This window comes from Pteronotus mesoamericanus, unplaced genomic scaffold, assembly GCF_021234165.1.
Source record: "Pteronotus mesoamericanus isolate MK-2021 breed Mesoamerican mustached bat unplaced genomic scaffold, CSHL_Meso_final contig_230, whole genome shotgun sequence".
In the NCBI taxonomy this organism is placed as follows: Eukaryota; Metazoa; Chordata; class Mammalia; order Chiroptera; family Mormoopidae; genus Pteronotus; species Pteronotus mesoamericanus.
In genome coordinates, this window is record NW_026555096.1 from 2,387,290 (window position 1) to 2,402,486 (window position 15,197).

Sequence of the window (15,197 nt, forward strand, 5' to 3'; positions counted from 1 at the left end):
CTGTAGTTAATTGTTATATCCATTCATTGTACTCCTAGTGCCTATTTCAGCATAAGTATGGCATTAAAAGTATTAAGTCACTGAGTGACAGTGACTGAATAAACAAGCAGTACGTCAAAGCTGTGAAAACTTCAGTTGTCTAATAGAAAATCCTTTGCATTGTGTGTTTGACCAGGTGATCAACAATTGTGTGCTTGCTCCAGGATACTAGTTAGATCTTCTGCTTAAGTCTCAGGACACAAGAAGCTTTTTACCCATCTCATCTACACGTGGGGATATGTCTTCACCCAGAAAGGCTGCAACAGAGTCTGGTAGGTTCTCACATAGCACACACTTTGGGGTGTGTGGGGACCAGAAGGAGCTACAGTAGTGTTTATCAGACTGTAAATATGCATGGAAATCCTCTGTAGATTTGTTAACTTGCAGATTCTGATTCACTGTGTCTGTGGTGGGGCCCAAGATTCTGCATTTGTAAAAACAATAATTTGTATTTTGCTTTCATATTTGTTAAATTACTGAACCACATTAAACAATAAGAAAAGTAAAGTTGAAGAAGTGGAAGAGTTATGATAAAAAAAAGGTTATATACAGTACTTAGAATAGCAAGGATTAGACTCTTGTGTTTTATTTTCTCTTTGCAAATAACATTTTTTTCTGATTATAACATATATTTATTGTGGAGAATATGGGAAGTACAAAGAAGCACAAAAACACTAAGAAGAAAGCTCTTGGTACATAATACTAATGCAGTGATTTAATTAGATGCCAACTCTCTACCAGCTGACTCATATTACCATTACCTTGCCTCAAACATTAGTAGCTTGCTTTTATTTTTCAGCCTTTCTTATTGTATCAATTTGTATTTTTCCTCATTCCTTCTATGTCCACCTCAGTCCTTGTTCCTTCTACCCTGCCCAATTTGTTATCAGTGTTGCTCAGTACAGGTTTAAGCTAGAGCTCTGCACAAGGCAGTGTATGTGAGGCTGTTTTTCCAGCCTTGCAGTTCCAACTCAAGTCCTTCTGGTCCTGTTTACACTCTGAGAAACCCACAGGCAGCTTTCTTTCTAATTGTGATATTATTTATCCATAGCATGTATGATGCTTCCAGTTTTTTCTTCTGTTATTGACATCACTATTGACAATTTGTTAATACAGTATTTATACATTTTATTCTTTGGTTGAATTCTTTAGGATAAATTCTCGGGATTTGGATTCTTGAGCTAGTGAGTCTGAATTTTAAATTACTTTTACTATTGCCATATTATTTTCCAGAAGAGGTTAAGCATGTTATCAGCAGTTTACCAGTTGTATTGTAGCCTTACCGTATTTGGTGTTATCACAGCAAATAGAATTTAGTTGTTATGAAATGATGCCTTGAGCTTCAACATTTCCCTGATTACTGTCGAGGATTATTTATTTTCTTCTGTGGAACCTGATTTTTTAAAAAAATCTGTTTGATACTTTTTTAGTTTTGAACTTGTGTATTAACCATTCTTAGTTAATTATCTTCTGACCATCTGTCTATTCAAGAGTCTAATGAAATTATACAGTTTTTTAGAATTTTATTTTTATTCATTATTTATTTTTATTGCTGTTCATGTACAAAGAATTAACATCATCAAAATGTCCATACCACCCAAAGCAATTTATAGATTCAACCCAACCCCTATTAAAATACCAATGACGTATTTCACAGATAAAGACCAAACATTTCAAAAATTTATATGGAACCATAAATGACACTGAATAGCCACAGTAATTTTGAGAAAGAAGAACAAAGTAGAAGGGATCAATAATACCTGATGTCAAACTATATTATAAGGCCACTGTAATCAAAACAGTCTGGTACTGGCATAAGAACACACACATAGATCAAAGAACAGAATAGAGAGCACAGAAATAAATCCATGTCTCTTTGGTCAATTAATATTTGTTACAGAGGCCAGGTGCATAAAATGGAGTAAAAATACCCTCTTCAACAAATGGTCTTGGGAGATCTGGGCAGTTACATGCAAAAAAAGAAACTAAATTTTACTGCAGTCTTTTTAAATATAATTTTGATTCAACTTCTTTTTAGTTTATATTTTAAACACTATTCCTTTATTTTAGCTTCTGTGAAAAGGACAAAAGAAGTTGAGGTGCCCATTTACTTAAGACTTTTGCAAATCAAATCAGTAGGCAAGGGGCCACAATGCGTGGGTTTCCTTAAAAGAAATTACAATGAAAGTAACAATTCTTATAGTTTATTGGCAAGACATCAGATTCTAGATATATTTTTCTGTATTCAAAAAGTGCTTTGTGTGTTATGATAATTTATAGTTTTGGTCTTTATTGCCACCTAATGAATGGTATCTTTTCTCAAGAAAATATAATGTTTTGTAAAATTGGAAAGTTAATATATAGATGAATTTATTTATTTATTTTTTTCAGGTTTTTTTTTAAATTTTATTTTAATTTATTTTTTCAAATACATTTGTCTCTGCCTCCCCCCCACCACTTTCCCTTGTCCCCTCCCTCCTTCCCTCCCTCAGCTCTTCCCCTTTGGTTTTGTCCATGAGTCCTTGCTATATGTTCCTTGACTTTCCCCTTCCCTTCCCTTTCCCTGCCCCTCCTTCCCTCTTGTCTTTGTTGATTTCTTTTCCTTTCAGTGTTGCTGGTCATATTTTTAAGGGACACTTCTTTATAACATTCCCACCCATGTGTCTGAGAGTGGGTCACATTTGTATCTTGCACTTTTTAAGGCCATCTAAGTTCATGTCCACCTATTAATAAACCAGATGGGGTATTTAAAGGAGTCACTGGGAAGTACTTTTGATACTGTACATTGTGTGGGTGAAGTGACAGGCTACATAGTGCCCAAATCCTGTACTAATATACAATAGGTAGTTAAATCTGTCCATACATCTTTCATAGTAATTACAACCTCCACTCCCAATGCTATATTTTATCTATAGCCATCCTAACTCTGGCTTTGGTCAGGAGTCTTCAATCCACAAGAAAGATTTATAGGATACTGCATCAGGGATGGCAACTAGGCCTCAACCGATACACTATTGCTTACCAGTAGAAAGCACGCCACAGGCAACCCAGATTCATTCAACCCCCATGAAATCTCTATCACTTGACCTTTCAAGAAACTTGAAGGCTGCATTCTGGTTCTTCCTGAGTCACTGAAGTTATTGAGGCTACCACCTTTCTACTACCATTACTTCATCCAGTCATACTCTCCTTGTCTTTCACTGTTCCTTACCATCCTCTTGTGACCATACCCAGCCCATGGGCATTGCCATACAGCCAGGACTTTCAGAATATGCTCCACAAATAGTTTTCATCAGAGGACTGCTCCAGTGACTGAGCCAAGGAGATGGCTGGACACCAGAGCTCATAGGAACCTAAGGCTCAGAAAGACTTTCTTAGTGACAGGATCTCAGACTGGGCAAAGAAGAGACATCCTTGCCTTATTTCAAGGCTAAGGAATCTGGGAATGAGTGGAATGGGAGAAGCAGGTATTTAAAAGTGTGTTGCTTTTAAACTTTCATGTCTGTAGCCCCTAAGCCACACATGAGCAGACACAAAATGGATATCTAGTGTCTATTCATTTGTCATGGACCCAATTACTTTATGGCCTTACACCCTTTGAATGACTTACTCCTAATCTAGCTTTCCACTTTATATTTTATTCCTCATACTGATGCTTAGCACCCCTTCTCTAGCTTTGACCTCTTACATTCCTTCTTTGATTCCGATTTGGACTCTTCTGGCCAAGTGATTATTATGATTTTGAGAAAATATCTTGTTCCTTCTAGTCTACCAATCTTGAACCCATGATGGAAGGGCACATGCCCACCACAACAGAAAAACTTCTCCCATTGCCTAGCATCTTGCATTTGTTCAAACCTGGGAAAAGTACTATTATTGCTAGGGAAACATATAATAAAATGGATCATACAATGACAATTGATAACAAAATTCATTTTTTATAGACATTTATCTAGTGAATATTCTGACCTGGGCACTGTATTCTGGGTTAGAAATAGAGAAGTAGATACAGCATGACCTCCCCAAGGAGATTACAATATGCTGTGGAAATTTGTATGCAGGTAAATTGTAGCACAAACAGAAACCATATAATAATAATCATATGAGGAAATTGCTATAGTAAAATAATCTCAGCAGATCTGGAAAAGGAACTAAACAACGTGACATATAGTAGGAATAAAAATTGTTTGTTTGTTAAATATTCAGCTGTAGAAGGACATGACCAAGATAAGTCATGCTTAAAATATATTCAGGAGACAATCACCTAAGAGGTCCTTGCACCAAGACATAGCAGATTAAGCTTTAGTGTGTGCTCCTTCTAGAAATCCTAATGAAGAGATAGTGAAGAGATGAAAAGGTTTAAACCCACAAGAATATCTTATAAGAGGCAATAATAGCATATGAAAAAGGCTTACCATTTGGGAATATAGAAAGCAGATGGACAAATGCCTTTAGCAGAGCAGAGGAAAAGAAAGGGATGGGGAAATGGGAAGCAGCCAATAAGAAACTACCATATTTCATATTAGAACTATGAAATGTTCCAGAATTAAAGGAAAGTAGAGCTAAAAACAGGATGATTGGTTTGAAGTCTATATTAGAACTTCTTTAGACTTTTAGATCCCTTCTGTCAGCCTGTGCAGCAAGATAATGGTTCTAACTTCATCTTAACAGTAGGTGGTAGGCTTGCTCTATCAAGAGGTAAAAGTAGAGGCATCCTTTTGGATTGGAGGTTGGCTAAGCTAAGTGAGAAATAGTTGAAAACCTACATTTAACACAATTTTATTACTCCTTCTTTTTTTCCCCTCAGCTGTTCTATTTCTTCCATTCAGCTCTCAGATTTATATTCACCAGGCAAGAATTCTCCCTGGGGAAATTGGCCTGTCCAGGAAAAAAGATCGCCAGACTTTGGGAAGTTCCCAACTGAGGAACAACTCTGTCTCTCTCACTCTGTCTCTCTCTGTGTCTTTCTCTTTCTTTCTCTCTCTCTCTCAGTTACCACATTGTAAGGTTATAAGGGCTAGTAGTAGTTAAGGAACCACATATACACAGCTCCTATTCAACTTCTTAATATATCAACATGATCCCAATAAATGGGAAAAAAATGAACTCAGAGGTAACTCAGGTAAAAACAAACAAATAAGTAAACATGATTAATATTATCAGAGAACTAAGAAACTATACTGCTTCAAGGAACACAGAATGTTTAAAGCAAGAGTCATTCAATAAACAAAAAGCACTCCTAGGAATTTTTTTAAAATTCAGAATGAAAATAAAATTGGAGATATTTTTCAGAAAATATAATAAAAAGATAAAGAGATAGAAAATAGAAGAAAAGTTAAGATTAAGGAATGAATGCAAGACAGCTGGATTTAACTGATAGGAATTTAAGAAGAAAAAAAAAGAAGATTGAGGAGATATTGAATATTAAAGAAAAATTTCCAGACTGAAGAACACAAGTTTCTAGATTGAGAGTAAGTTCAACTATGCAGCAAAATGAAAGAAAAATAGATACCATGCCAAACACAGGAGAAAGATCCTAAAAAGCCTGCAGTGGAGGAGAATAGAACAGGTCTAATAAAGGAATGTGCTCTAGAATCAGAATAGCATTGGATTATCAATTTATCAAATTAACTCACTGGAAGCTAGAATAAAGGGTTTGTTAGAATGCAGTGTCATCACATGTATTTTCAATGTAGATCAAGTAAGGAGTCTAAGGGGGTGAATAGGGAACTAAAATGTTTACTCAGAGAAGAAAGCCTAACAGTAGACATTACACCACTTAGCTCTTCAAAAGAGCTATCATGAAATGATCCATTCTGTGGTGCTCCAGGGTACAGAAGCAGGATCAAGGACTGCAGAGTGAAACTCTGGTTTAATTTTTTAACCATCTGTGCTATTCAATGATGAAAATATGATTATCTAATACAAACCTATACAACTTTAAATAGAATTATATGAGACTCTCTTGAGGGATTGCTAGACTATTTAATGTAAAATCTAAACAAAAAGATGCTATTATGAAAATAAAAGCCATTTTAATCTTTAAAATAGTAGACAGAAAGCTGTCTGGCATGGGCAAAAATAAAAAAGTGTGTGAGTAGATCTAGCAGGTTTATGTTTTAGTTAAAAAAAATTCTTAATAGAGCTCAGTATTCCTTAAAAAGGTAGGTTATTTTAAAAGTACAAGGTCTATTAAACTTGAGCATTCTTTATTTACTCAAATCAAATTTTGAAAGTTTAAGATTTGAAAAAAATTCTCAAAAGCATTGTAGACACATAGATTAAAATCTTTTTTCTAAAGATCAAAATCAAATATGCTTAAAATATTATTCTGCATTTATGTGTCAGTTTATTTGGCTACATTATATTAGAGGAAAACCCATACAAATATAGAAAGAAGCTGTCTCATATAATTTATTCAACTCATTAAATAATCAGAATAATGAGAAAATATAAAGCTGGCTGAAAGGACATTTTTGAGGAACAGGGTAGGTGTTATTCATTAGGAAAGGCATTTTGAAATAAGTTTGCTGAATTCAGAATAAAATTGATTAATGTTCTACAGGGCATTGAAACCAACCTATTTTGTCAGACAGATATCTTAAAGAATGATGTTAAATTAATCACTTTACTTCTGATACAACTTATAAATAGATGATCAAAACTTTTGTTCTTTAATTATTATTTATAACTAATTGTGCTGTACTTCACAAACTATTTTGACTCAGTAAAGCTTCATTAAGTTTGAAAGCATTTGAAAGGGCAGTGGGATATAACTAAGGGGAATTTAGGATAGTCTCTGAAAATCCAAGACAGGGATCAGTGAGATTACACACAGAAGTGGATTGCTTGGAAGGAGAGGAGAATTTCTGGAAGTTTGTGTAGAATTCTATTTTATGGGTGGAAATCAAGCTGGCAGAGGAGTGAATGGAAGTCACACTGACCTCCTCCCAGAACCAATCTGGAATTACAACTAAATCGAAGAGAAATCTCCCGGAACAAATAACTGAACAATAGTGAGAGAGGAGCCCTAAAACCTTGGACAGACAGAGGAATCGGCTTTAGCACAACCTAACTGGGAAGGAGTGTGGTAGAGACTCGAGAAGGTGGGTGGGGAGCCCACAGATGGCTCCAGAAGGGTATTGAAATGGTCAGTTGGATCCCCCTGAGAAGCACGGGTTCTAAGCCATAACTGGGGATCTCTAGCCTACAGCACCAAAGCCCAAAAAGTCCACAAATAACAGCCAGCTGTGAAAAAGCAGCAGGGTTGCTTTCTGCCAGAGACCGGTAGCTGGAGATGTAAAGAACCGTTTAAAGGGCCGACACATAAATTTTTATATACAGCCACCTACCCTGTTGTCCGGCAAAGGCAGTGGCAGGATAGGCTAGAAATGCCTGAGGAGAGACTGCAGAAGGAGGCTCTGGGGAGAGAACTGAGAGAGTAGTTAGTAGGGTCCCAGTGCTAACTCATCCCCCATGCAGCAGCAGCCATCTTCTCAGGCAGACCACTCCCCTGAGTGACAGCAACGTGAGAGGACTCAATAACCCTGCCCTCAGGAGGGACTCTACCCTATCCTGCAATGTTTAAGTCTGACTGCTGAGTGCAGAGTGATTAGAGTAACAACTGAAGGAGACAGACACAGACAGAAGATCCCTAGAAGTCTAGAACAGACTGCCTAAGGTCACACAGGGTCAACATCTGACATCATCAGGAGAAGATCCAGAAAGAAAAAAAAAACAGTGGTCTTATACAATAGAAATTCATACCACCAAGTCAGGATATCAAGAGAGATCAAATTAAGGAGCAGAAACACAAAAGAAGAGTCTCAAAAATAATGAGAAGACAAAGAAACACCCCCTAATCGAAGGAAAAGGAGGAATCCACACAAAGAGAACTATGTGAAATAGAGGCAAGTAAACTGTCAGATACTGAGTTCAAAACAATCTTTTTAATGAGCTCAATGAGCTCAGTGAGCTTAAAGAGACTATAAATAGCTACAGGGAAACTATGAGGAACTTACTGCAAACTATATCAGCATGAAAAAGGACATAGAAACTATCAAGGAAAAGAGGAAATGAAGAATACAATTTCTGAATTGAAGAAGGAATCAAAAGCAGCCTAGATGAAGCAGAGGATTGAATTAACAAGCTGTTTTGATCTGCATTTCTCTGATGGCTAGTGATGCTGAGCATCCTTTCAAATGCCTCTGAGCCCTCGGTATCTCCTCCTTGGAAAAGCGTCTGCCCAGGTCCTTTGCTCATTTTTTGATTGGATCATTTGTCTTCTTGGAGTGGAGTCGAGTGAGTTCTTTATATATCTTGGAGATCAAACCTCTATCTGATGTAACGTTAGCGAATATATTTTCCCATATGGTTGGCTCCCTTTTCATTTTGCTGATGTTTTCTTTTGCCGTGTAGAAGCTTCTTATTTTGATGAGGTCCCACTTGTTTATTCTTTCCTTTATGCCCCTTGCTTTAGGAGACATATCAGTGAAAAAATTGCTGCGTGGGATATCTGAGAGTTTCCTGTCACTGTTCTCCTCTAGGACTTTGATGGTGTCGCGACTTATATTTAAGTCTTTGATCCATCTTGAGTTTATTTTTGTGTATGGTGTCAGCTGATGATCCAATTTCAATTTTTTGCATGTAGTCGTCCAGCTCTCCCAACACCATTGTTGAAGAGGCTATTATTGCTTCATTTTATGCTTCTGCCCCCTTTGTCAAATATTAGTTGCCCATAGAGTCCTGGGCTTATTTCTGGGCTTTCTATTCTGTTCCACTGGTCTATGGGTCTGTTCTTGTGCCAGTACCAGATTGTTTTGAGGATAGTGGCTTTGTAGTAGAGTTTGATGTCCGGTATTGTGATCCCTCCAACTTTGTTTTTCTTTCTCAAAATTGCTGCGGCTATTTGGGGTCGTTTATGGTTCCATATACATTTTTGAAATTCTGAAATGTTCTATTTCTGTGAAATATGTCATTGGTATCTTATTAGGGATTGCGTTGAATCTATAAATTGCATTGCGTAGTATGGACATTTTGATGACATAAATTCTTCCAATCCATGAACACGGTATGTTTCCATTTATTTGTGTCTTCCCTAATTTCTTTCTTCAATGTTGTATAGTTTTCTGCATACAGGTCTTTTACCTCTTTGGTTAAATTTATTCCTAGGTACTTTATTTTTCTTCTTGCTATATCAAATGGTATTTTTTTTTCTGATTTCTTCTTCTATTGCATTGCTACCACCATGAGGTACCACCTCACAGCGGTCAGAATGGCCATCATAAACAGATCAACAAACAACAGGTGCTGGCGAGGCTGTGGAGAAAAGGGAACCCTAGTACACTGTTGGTGGGAATGCAGACTGGTGCAGCTACTGTGGAAAGCAGTGTGGAATTTCCTCAAAAAGCTGAAAATGGAACTGCCTTTTGATCCAGCGATTCCCCTGCTGGGACTATACCCTGAGAATACCGAAACACCAATACAAAAGAACCTATGCACCCCAATGTTCATAGCAGCACAATTTACAATAGCCAAGTGTTGGAAGCAATCTAAATGCCCATCAGTAGATGACTGGATCAAAAAATCATGGTACATATACACAATGGAATACTACACAGCAGAAAGAAAAAAAGAACAACTAAACTTCGCGACAGCATGGATGGAACTGGAGAGCATTATGCTAAGCAAAATAAGCCAGGGGGCGAAAGACAAATACCATATGATCTCACCTGTAAGTGGAACCTAACCAACAATACAAAGATGCAAGGAAAATAAGACCAGCAACACTGAAAGGAAAAGAAATCAACAGAGACAAGAAGGAAGGAGGGAGGGGGGCGGGGAAAAGGAAAGGAAGGGGAAAGTCAAGGAACATATAGCAAGGACTCATGGACAAAACCAAAGGGGAAGAGCTGAGGGAGGGAAGGAGGGAGGGGGCAAGGGAAAGTGGTGGGGGATAGGCAGAGAGAAATGTATTTGAAAAAATAAATTAAAATAAAATTTAAAATAAATAAATAAATAAATATTGTACTTATAGTCATGCTAATTTATAACTGATAAGTACTCAGGAAATTGAAAAAAATAAACAAATGGGAATACATTAAAATAAAAAGGTTTTGCACAGTAAAATAAAACATAAACAAAATAAAAAGACAACCCACAGGGAGAACATATTCTCTGATACATCTGATATAGGGTTAATACCCAGAATTTATAAAGAATTTATTAATCTCAACACCAAAAACCAAAGAATCCAGTTAAAAAATGGACAAAGGACCTGATTAAACACTTCTCCAAAGAGGACATACAGATTGCCAATAGGCATATGAAAAGATGCTCAATGTCACTAATCATCAGTGAAATGCAAATTAAAACCATGATAAGATATCATCTCACACCAGTCAGACTGTCTATCATTAATTAATCAACAAAAAACAAGTGCTGGCAAGCATGTGGAAAAAGGGGAACCCTTTTGTACTGTTCATGGGAATGCAGATTGGTGCCACCACTGTGGAAAGCAGTATGGAGATACCCCCAAAATTAAAAATGGATCTGTCTTTTTACCCAATGATTCCACTTCTGTGAATATATCTGAAGGAACCCAAAACACTAATTTGAAAGAGCATAAGCACCTCTATATTAAATACAGCACAGTTCACAATCACCAAGACATGGAAGCAGCCTAAGTGTCCATGGATAATGGATAAAACAACTCTGAGACATTGACACAATGGAATACTATTCATCCATAAAAAAGAAGAAAATTTTACCCTTTGCAACAGTGTGGATGCACTTGGAGATTAGTATGCTAAGTTAAATAAGCCAAAGCTTAAGAAAGACTGCCCTAGATATATGTAAAGGTATCTCTACATATGTAGAGATATACAATAACTGGGGAACATTATGCTAAGTGAAATAAACCAGTCAGAGAAAGATAAATACCATATGATTTCACTCATATGTGGAATCTGATGAACAAACTGAACTAACAAGCAAAATAGAGACATACTCAGAGAGCAAGATGACAGCTAAAGGGGAGATATTAGGGGAAAGAGAATGAGCAAAAATGAAAAAAGACTCATGGACATGTACAACATTTTGGTGATGCAGGGGAAGAGAAGCTTAAAGGGACTAAATGGTAATGGAAAAAGTACAATACAAAAATTAATTAAAAAGTTAATATAAAAAAAAAAAACCAAGCTGGAGGATAAGGTAGAAAAAAGCTCCCAGAAAGAGCAAGAAAATGAAAAAAGACTCAAAAAGAATGAAGAGGTGTTTAGGGAAATGCAGGACAACCCAAAATGTAATAATATCCGTGTAATAGGGATACTACAAGGAGAGGCAGAAGAGGAAGGGATAGAGACCCTATTTGAAAAAGTAATGATGGATAAACTTCCCTAATTTGAGGATAGAAAAAAGTCTCACAAGTTCAGGAAGCACAGAGGGCCTCATTCAAGAGGAACCCAATGAGGCCCACTCTAAGACACATCATCATTAAAATGGCAAATTGCCAAGACAGAGTATCCTAAAGGAAGCAAAGGAGAAAGAGGTAGTAACACATAAGGGATCCCCGGTATGGCTAGCAGCTGACTTCTCAACAGAAACACTACAAGCCAGAAGCGAATGGCAAGAAATACTCCAAGTCATGAAAAGCAAAAGCCTGCAACCTAGACTGCTTTACCCAGCAAGGATCTCAATTAAAATGGAAGGTGAAATAAGGAATTTCCCAGACAAAAAAAAAAAAAAGCCTAAAAGAATACACCTCCACCAACCCAGCATTGCAAGACATGCTAAAGGATCTGCTTTAAGAAGATGAAGGAGAGGAGTCTATGAATACCCAATTCCTTTCACAGTCACCAATACTTGATATTACCAATATTTTTAATATTTATTAATCTGATTATGCCAATGATGTGTTATTTTTATTGTTACTTTGTTATTTGTTGAAACTAAATCTGTTTTGTATATTTCTTACCTATTCCTATTATTTTTAAAACGCTTTAAATGACTTTGGTACTCTTTTTCCTTCTTTGATTAAAAGTTTGTAGAATTTTTTTCCCTAAAAAACCCTAAAAACTATAAACTCTTTTTAAAATGTGTTGTAAATACTTTCCTATTCTATTACCTGTCCTTTAACTTTTTTTATATGTATAATACAGTATAGTTGTAAATGTTTAATATAGTCATATTGTCAATATCTTACTTTATAGCTTCTGGGTTTGAATAGTTTACTTCAGGGTAAGAATAATATTATTTTGTATTTTCTCCAAAAACTCCTTAGATTTTATATATTGATTTTTAACTCACTTGAATATTTGTTGTATAATGTGTGAAAAAACACTCTATATTTGTTTTATTTCAAGTAATAGTGGTCCATGTACCTTATTTCTTGAATAAGCCTTATTTTCCCCATTGATGTGAAATGTCAACTTAATCATATATTATACTGTTAGACAGATATATAAATTTGTTTCTAGAATGCTCATTTTATTTCATTGATCTACTTGATTATTTTTGTGCAGGTGTCATGTTGTTTTAATTGCTGAGACTTTGAAGTGGATTTAAGTGTTTTAACATTTTCTAATGGATTTTGACACTTAAAAAATAAAATCAATCTGCATTTAAAAAAATAATTCCATTTTATGGATGTGCATTAATTTTTTGACTGTTATAAAATTGAAGGACATTTTGGTTTTTACTCTGACTTTTATAGTGCCAAATAGCTACAATAAACATTCTTGTTCTTTGCTCAGTGTGTACAAGTATAAATGTTTCTACAGGAGGGATATCTGGAAGAGGAATTTCTGGTTAAAGTTTATAAACATTTAAAGTGGACTGAAAGAAAGAAGATGGTGGAGGAGTGAATGGGAATCATGATGAATTCCTCCTAAGACCAAACTGGAATTGAGACTAAATAGTGGAGAATTCACCTGGAAAACAATGGAACTATATAGAGAGAGGAACTTTGGAGCTGCGGACAAACAGTGGAATCAACTCTCACACATCTCAATGGCTGAGAAGTGCAGTGGATGCTCAAGAGGGTGGGATGGGCACCCACAGGCACCAGCACCAGAGGGACATTGAAATGGCCAGTTGGATCCCCCTAAGAAGAAAGAGTCTGAATCATAAACAGGGACCCCATTAATCGGTCCCTGTTTTCCCATAAAACAGGGAATCATAAATAGACTACAGCAGCTAAAAGCAAGAAAATACAGACAAAACGCAACCCCGAAAAGCTTACGGATGCGCTCTGCCAGAGGCAGGTGGCTGGAGATGCAAAGAGACATTTAAAGGGCCAATGCAAAAATTGGCAGTGGCCGCTGCCTTCCTTGATCTCTGGGTAGAGGCGGCCGGAGACTGGGCTGGTGCCTGAGGAAAGATTGGTGAGGGAAACTTTGTGAAGAGAACAGAGATGGTGGCCAGCGGAGCCCCGGTCATAACTCACCTCCCACTCTGCAGCTACCAGCTCGCCCAGGCATAAGGGAATCAATTAGCTTGCCTTTTGCGTGCTCCGAACACAGCTTATGGGCATGTGGGCTTAAGGGCTGAGTGCAGACTGGCTGGAAGAAATAGAAGATCCCTGGCCAAAGGGGACACACAGCTGCATAGAGAGCCTTGAGGAGAGACTGGAGACAGAGGGGTTGGGGAAAGAACTGGAGGAATATCTGAGATCCCCGGAGCAGAGTCCCTCCCCATTCCATAGTCCCCATTTGCGCAGGCAGGCCGCGCCACCAAAGAGGCAGAAGTGGGCACGGGAGCCACAGGGTGCACAACTACGGTCTGCAGAAATAGTGGATCCCTAGCCAAAGGGGTCAGAGAGCTGCCCAGAGACCTCTGGGGAGAGACTGGAGACAGGATTAACCAGAGAATACCTGAGAACACCTGAATACTTCTTCCCATTTCCCTAGCCTCCATTTTGCGCGGGCAGGCCATGCCACCAAAGAGCCAAAAGCGGGGAAAGCACACAATAGAGGACGCTAAACTGACCAGTGTGGGGGCGCCTGCCAGGCACAGGCGACAGGCGAGGGCGCGAGGTCGGGCAAATAAGCCCAGCCCCCCCACCCCGGGCTGGGGCAAGCCCGCACCCAGGTGTGCGGGGGATCCTGCCCACGCCAGGGAGTGCGCCCAAGGAGCTGCCATCAGAGTGCAGAGCGATCCACAGAAATAGTGGATCGCTGGCCAAAGAGGTCACAGAGCTGCCCAAAGCAGCAGTCAGACACAGACAGTAGACTCCTGGCAGGCTCAAACAAACGACCGAAGGTCATGTAGGGTCAACAACTGACATCATCAGAGGCAGACTCAGAAAGAAAAGTAAGTAAAAAATAAATACATAAATAAAAAGACCCGCCTACTACCATAGAAGTTTAATCCACAAAGTCAGGACATCTCGACGGATCAGTTGAAGCAGAAGCAAAAATAAATAAATAAATAAATAAATAAAAGACTCTCACAAAAAATGGGAAGAAAAAGAAGTTCCGCCTAAATGAGTGGAAAAGGGGAATCCCCACAAAGAGAGCTAAATGAAACAGAGGCAAGGGTTGAATTCAAAACAATGGCTCTAAGGAAGCTCAATGAGCTAAACCAGCTCAAAGATAACTATGAGAAACTGCAGAGAAACTATCAGGATCTTACAGCAAACTATAGCAACCTGGAAAAGGATATAGAAACTATCAAGAAGACAGAAGAGGACATGAAGAATACCATTCCTGAATTGAAGAACACAGTAGAAGGAATCAAAAGCAGATGGATGAAGCCGAGGACCGAAACAGTGAGATGGAGGATAAGGTAGAAAAAAGCTCCCAGAAAGAACAAGAAATGGAAAAAAGACTCAAAAAGAATGAAGAGACATTTAGGGAAATGCAGGACAACCTGAAACGCAATAATATCTGCATAATAGGGATACCAGAAGGAGAAGAAGAGGAGCAAGGGATAGAGAACCTTTTTGAAAAACCAATGATGGAAAATTTCCCCACTTTGAGGAGAGAAAAGGTCTCATGGATCCAGGAGGCACAGAGGGCCCCATTCAAGAGGGACCCAAGGAGGTCCACTCCAAGACACATCATCATTAAAATGGCAAATGTCAAAGACAAAGAGAGAATCCTCAAGGCAGCAAGGGAGAAGGAGAAAGTAACATACAAGGGAGCCCCGATACGCCTAGG

The 15,197-nt window shown here is 37.9% G+C and overlaps 1 protein-coding gene across 1 annotated transcript in view; it reads left to right on the forward strand.

The window, feature by feature from the left end:
- The first annotated feature begins 235 nt into the window (after nt 1-235).
- Nucleotides 236-15,197, forward strand: part of PTPN20 (protein tyrosine phosphatase non-receptor type 20) — a 92,245-nt gene continuing 77,283 nt past the window's right edge. The window contains exon 1 of the mRNA XM_054572395.1: nt 236-311. Coding sequence (XP_054428370.1) covers nt 278-311 — 34 coding nt within the window. The 5' untranslated portion in view covers nt 236-277. The remainder of the gene's footprint in view (nt 312-15,197) is intronic.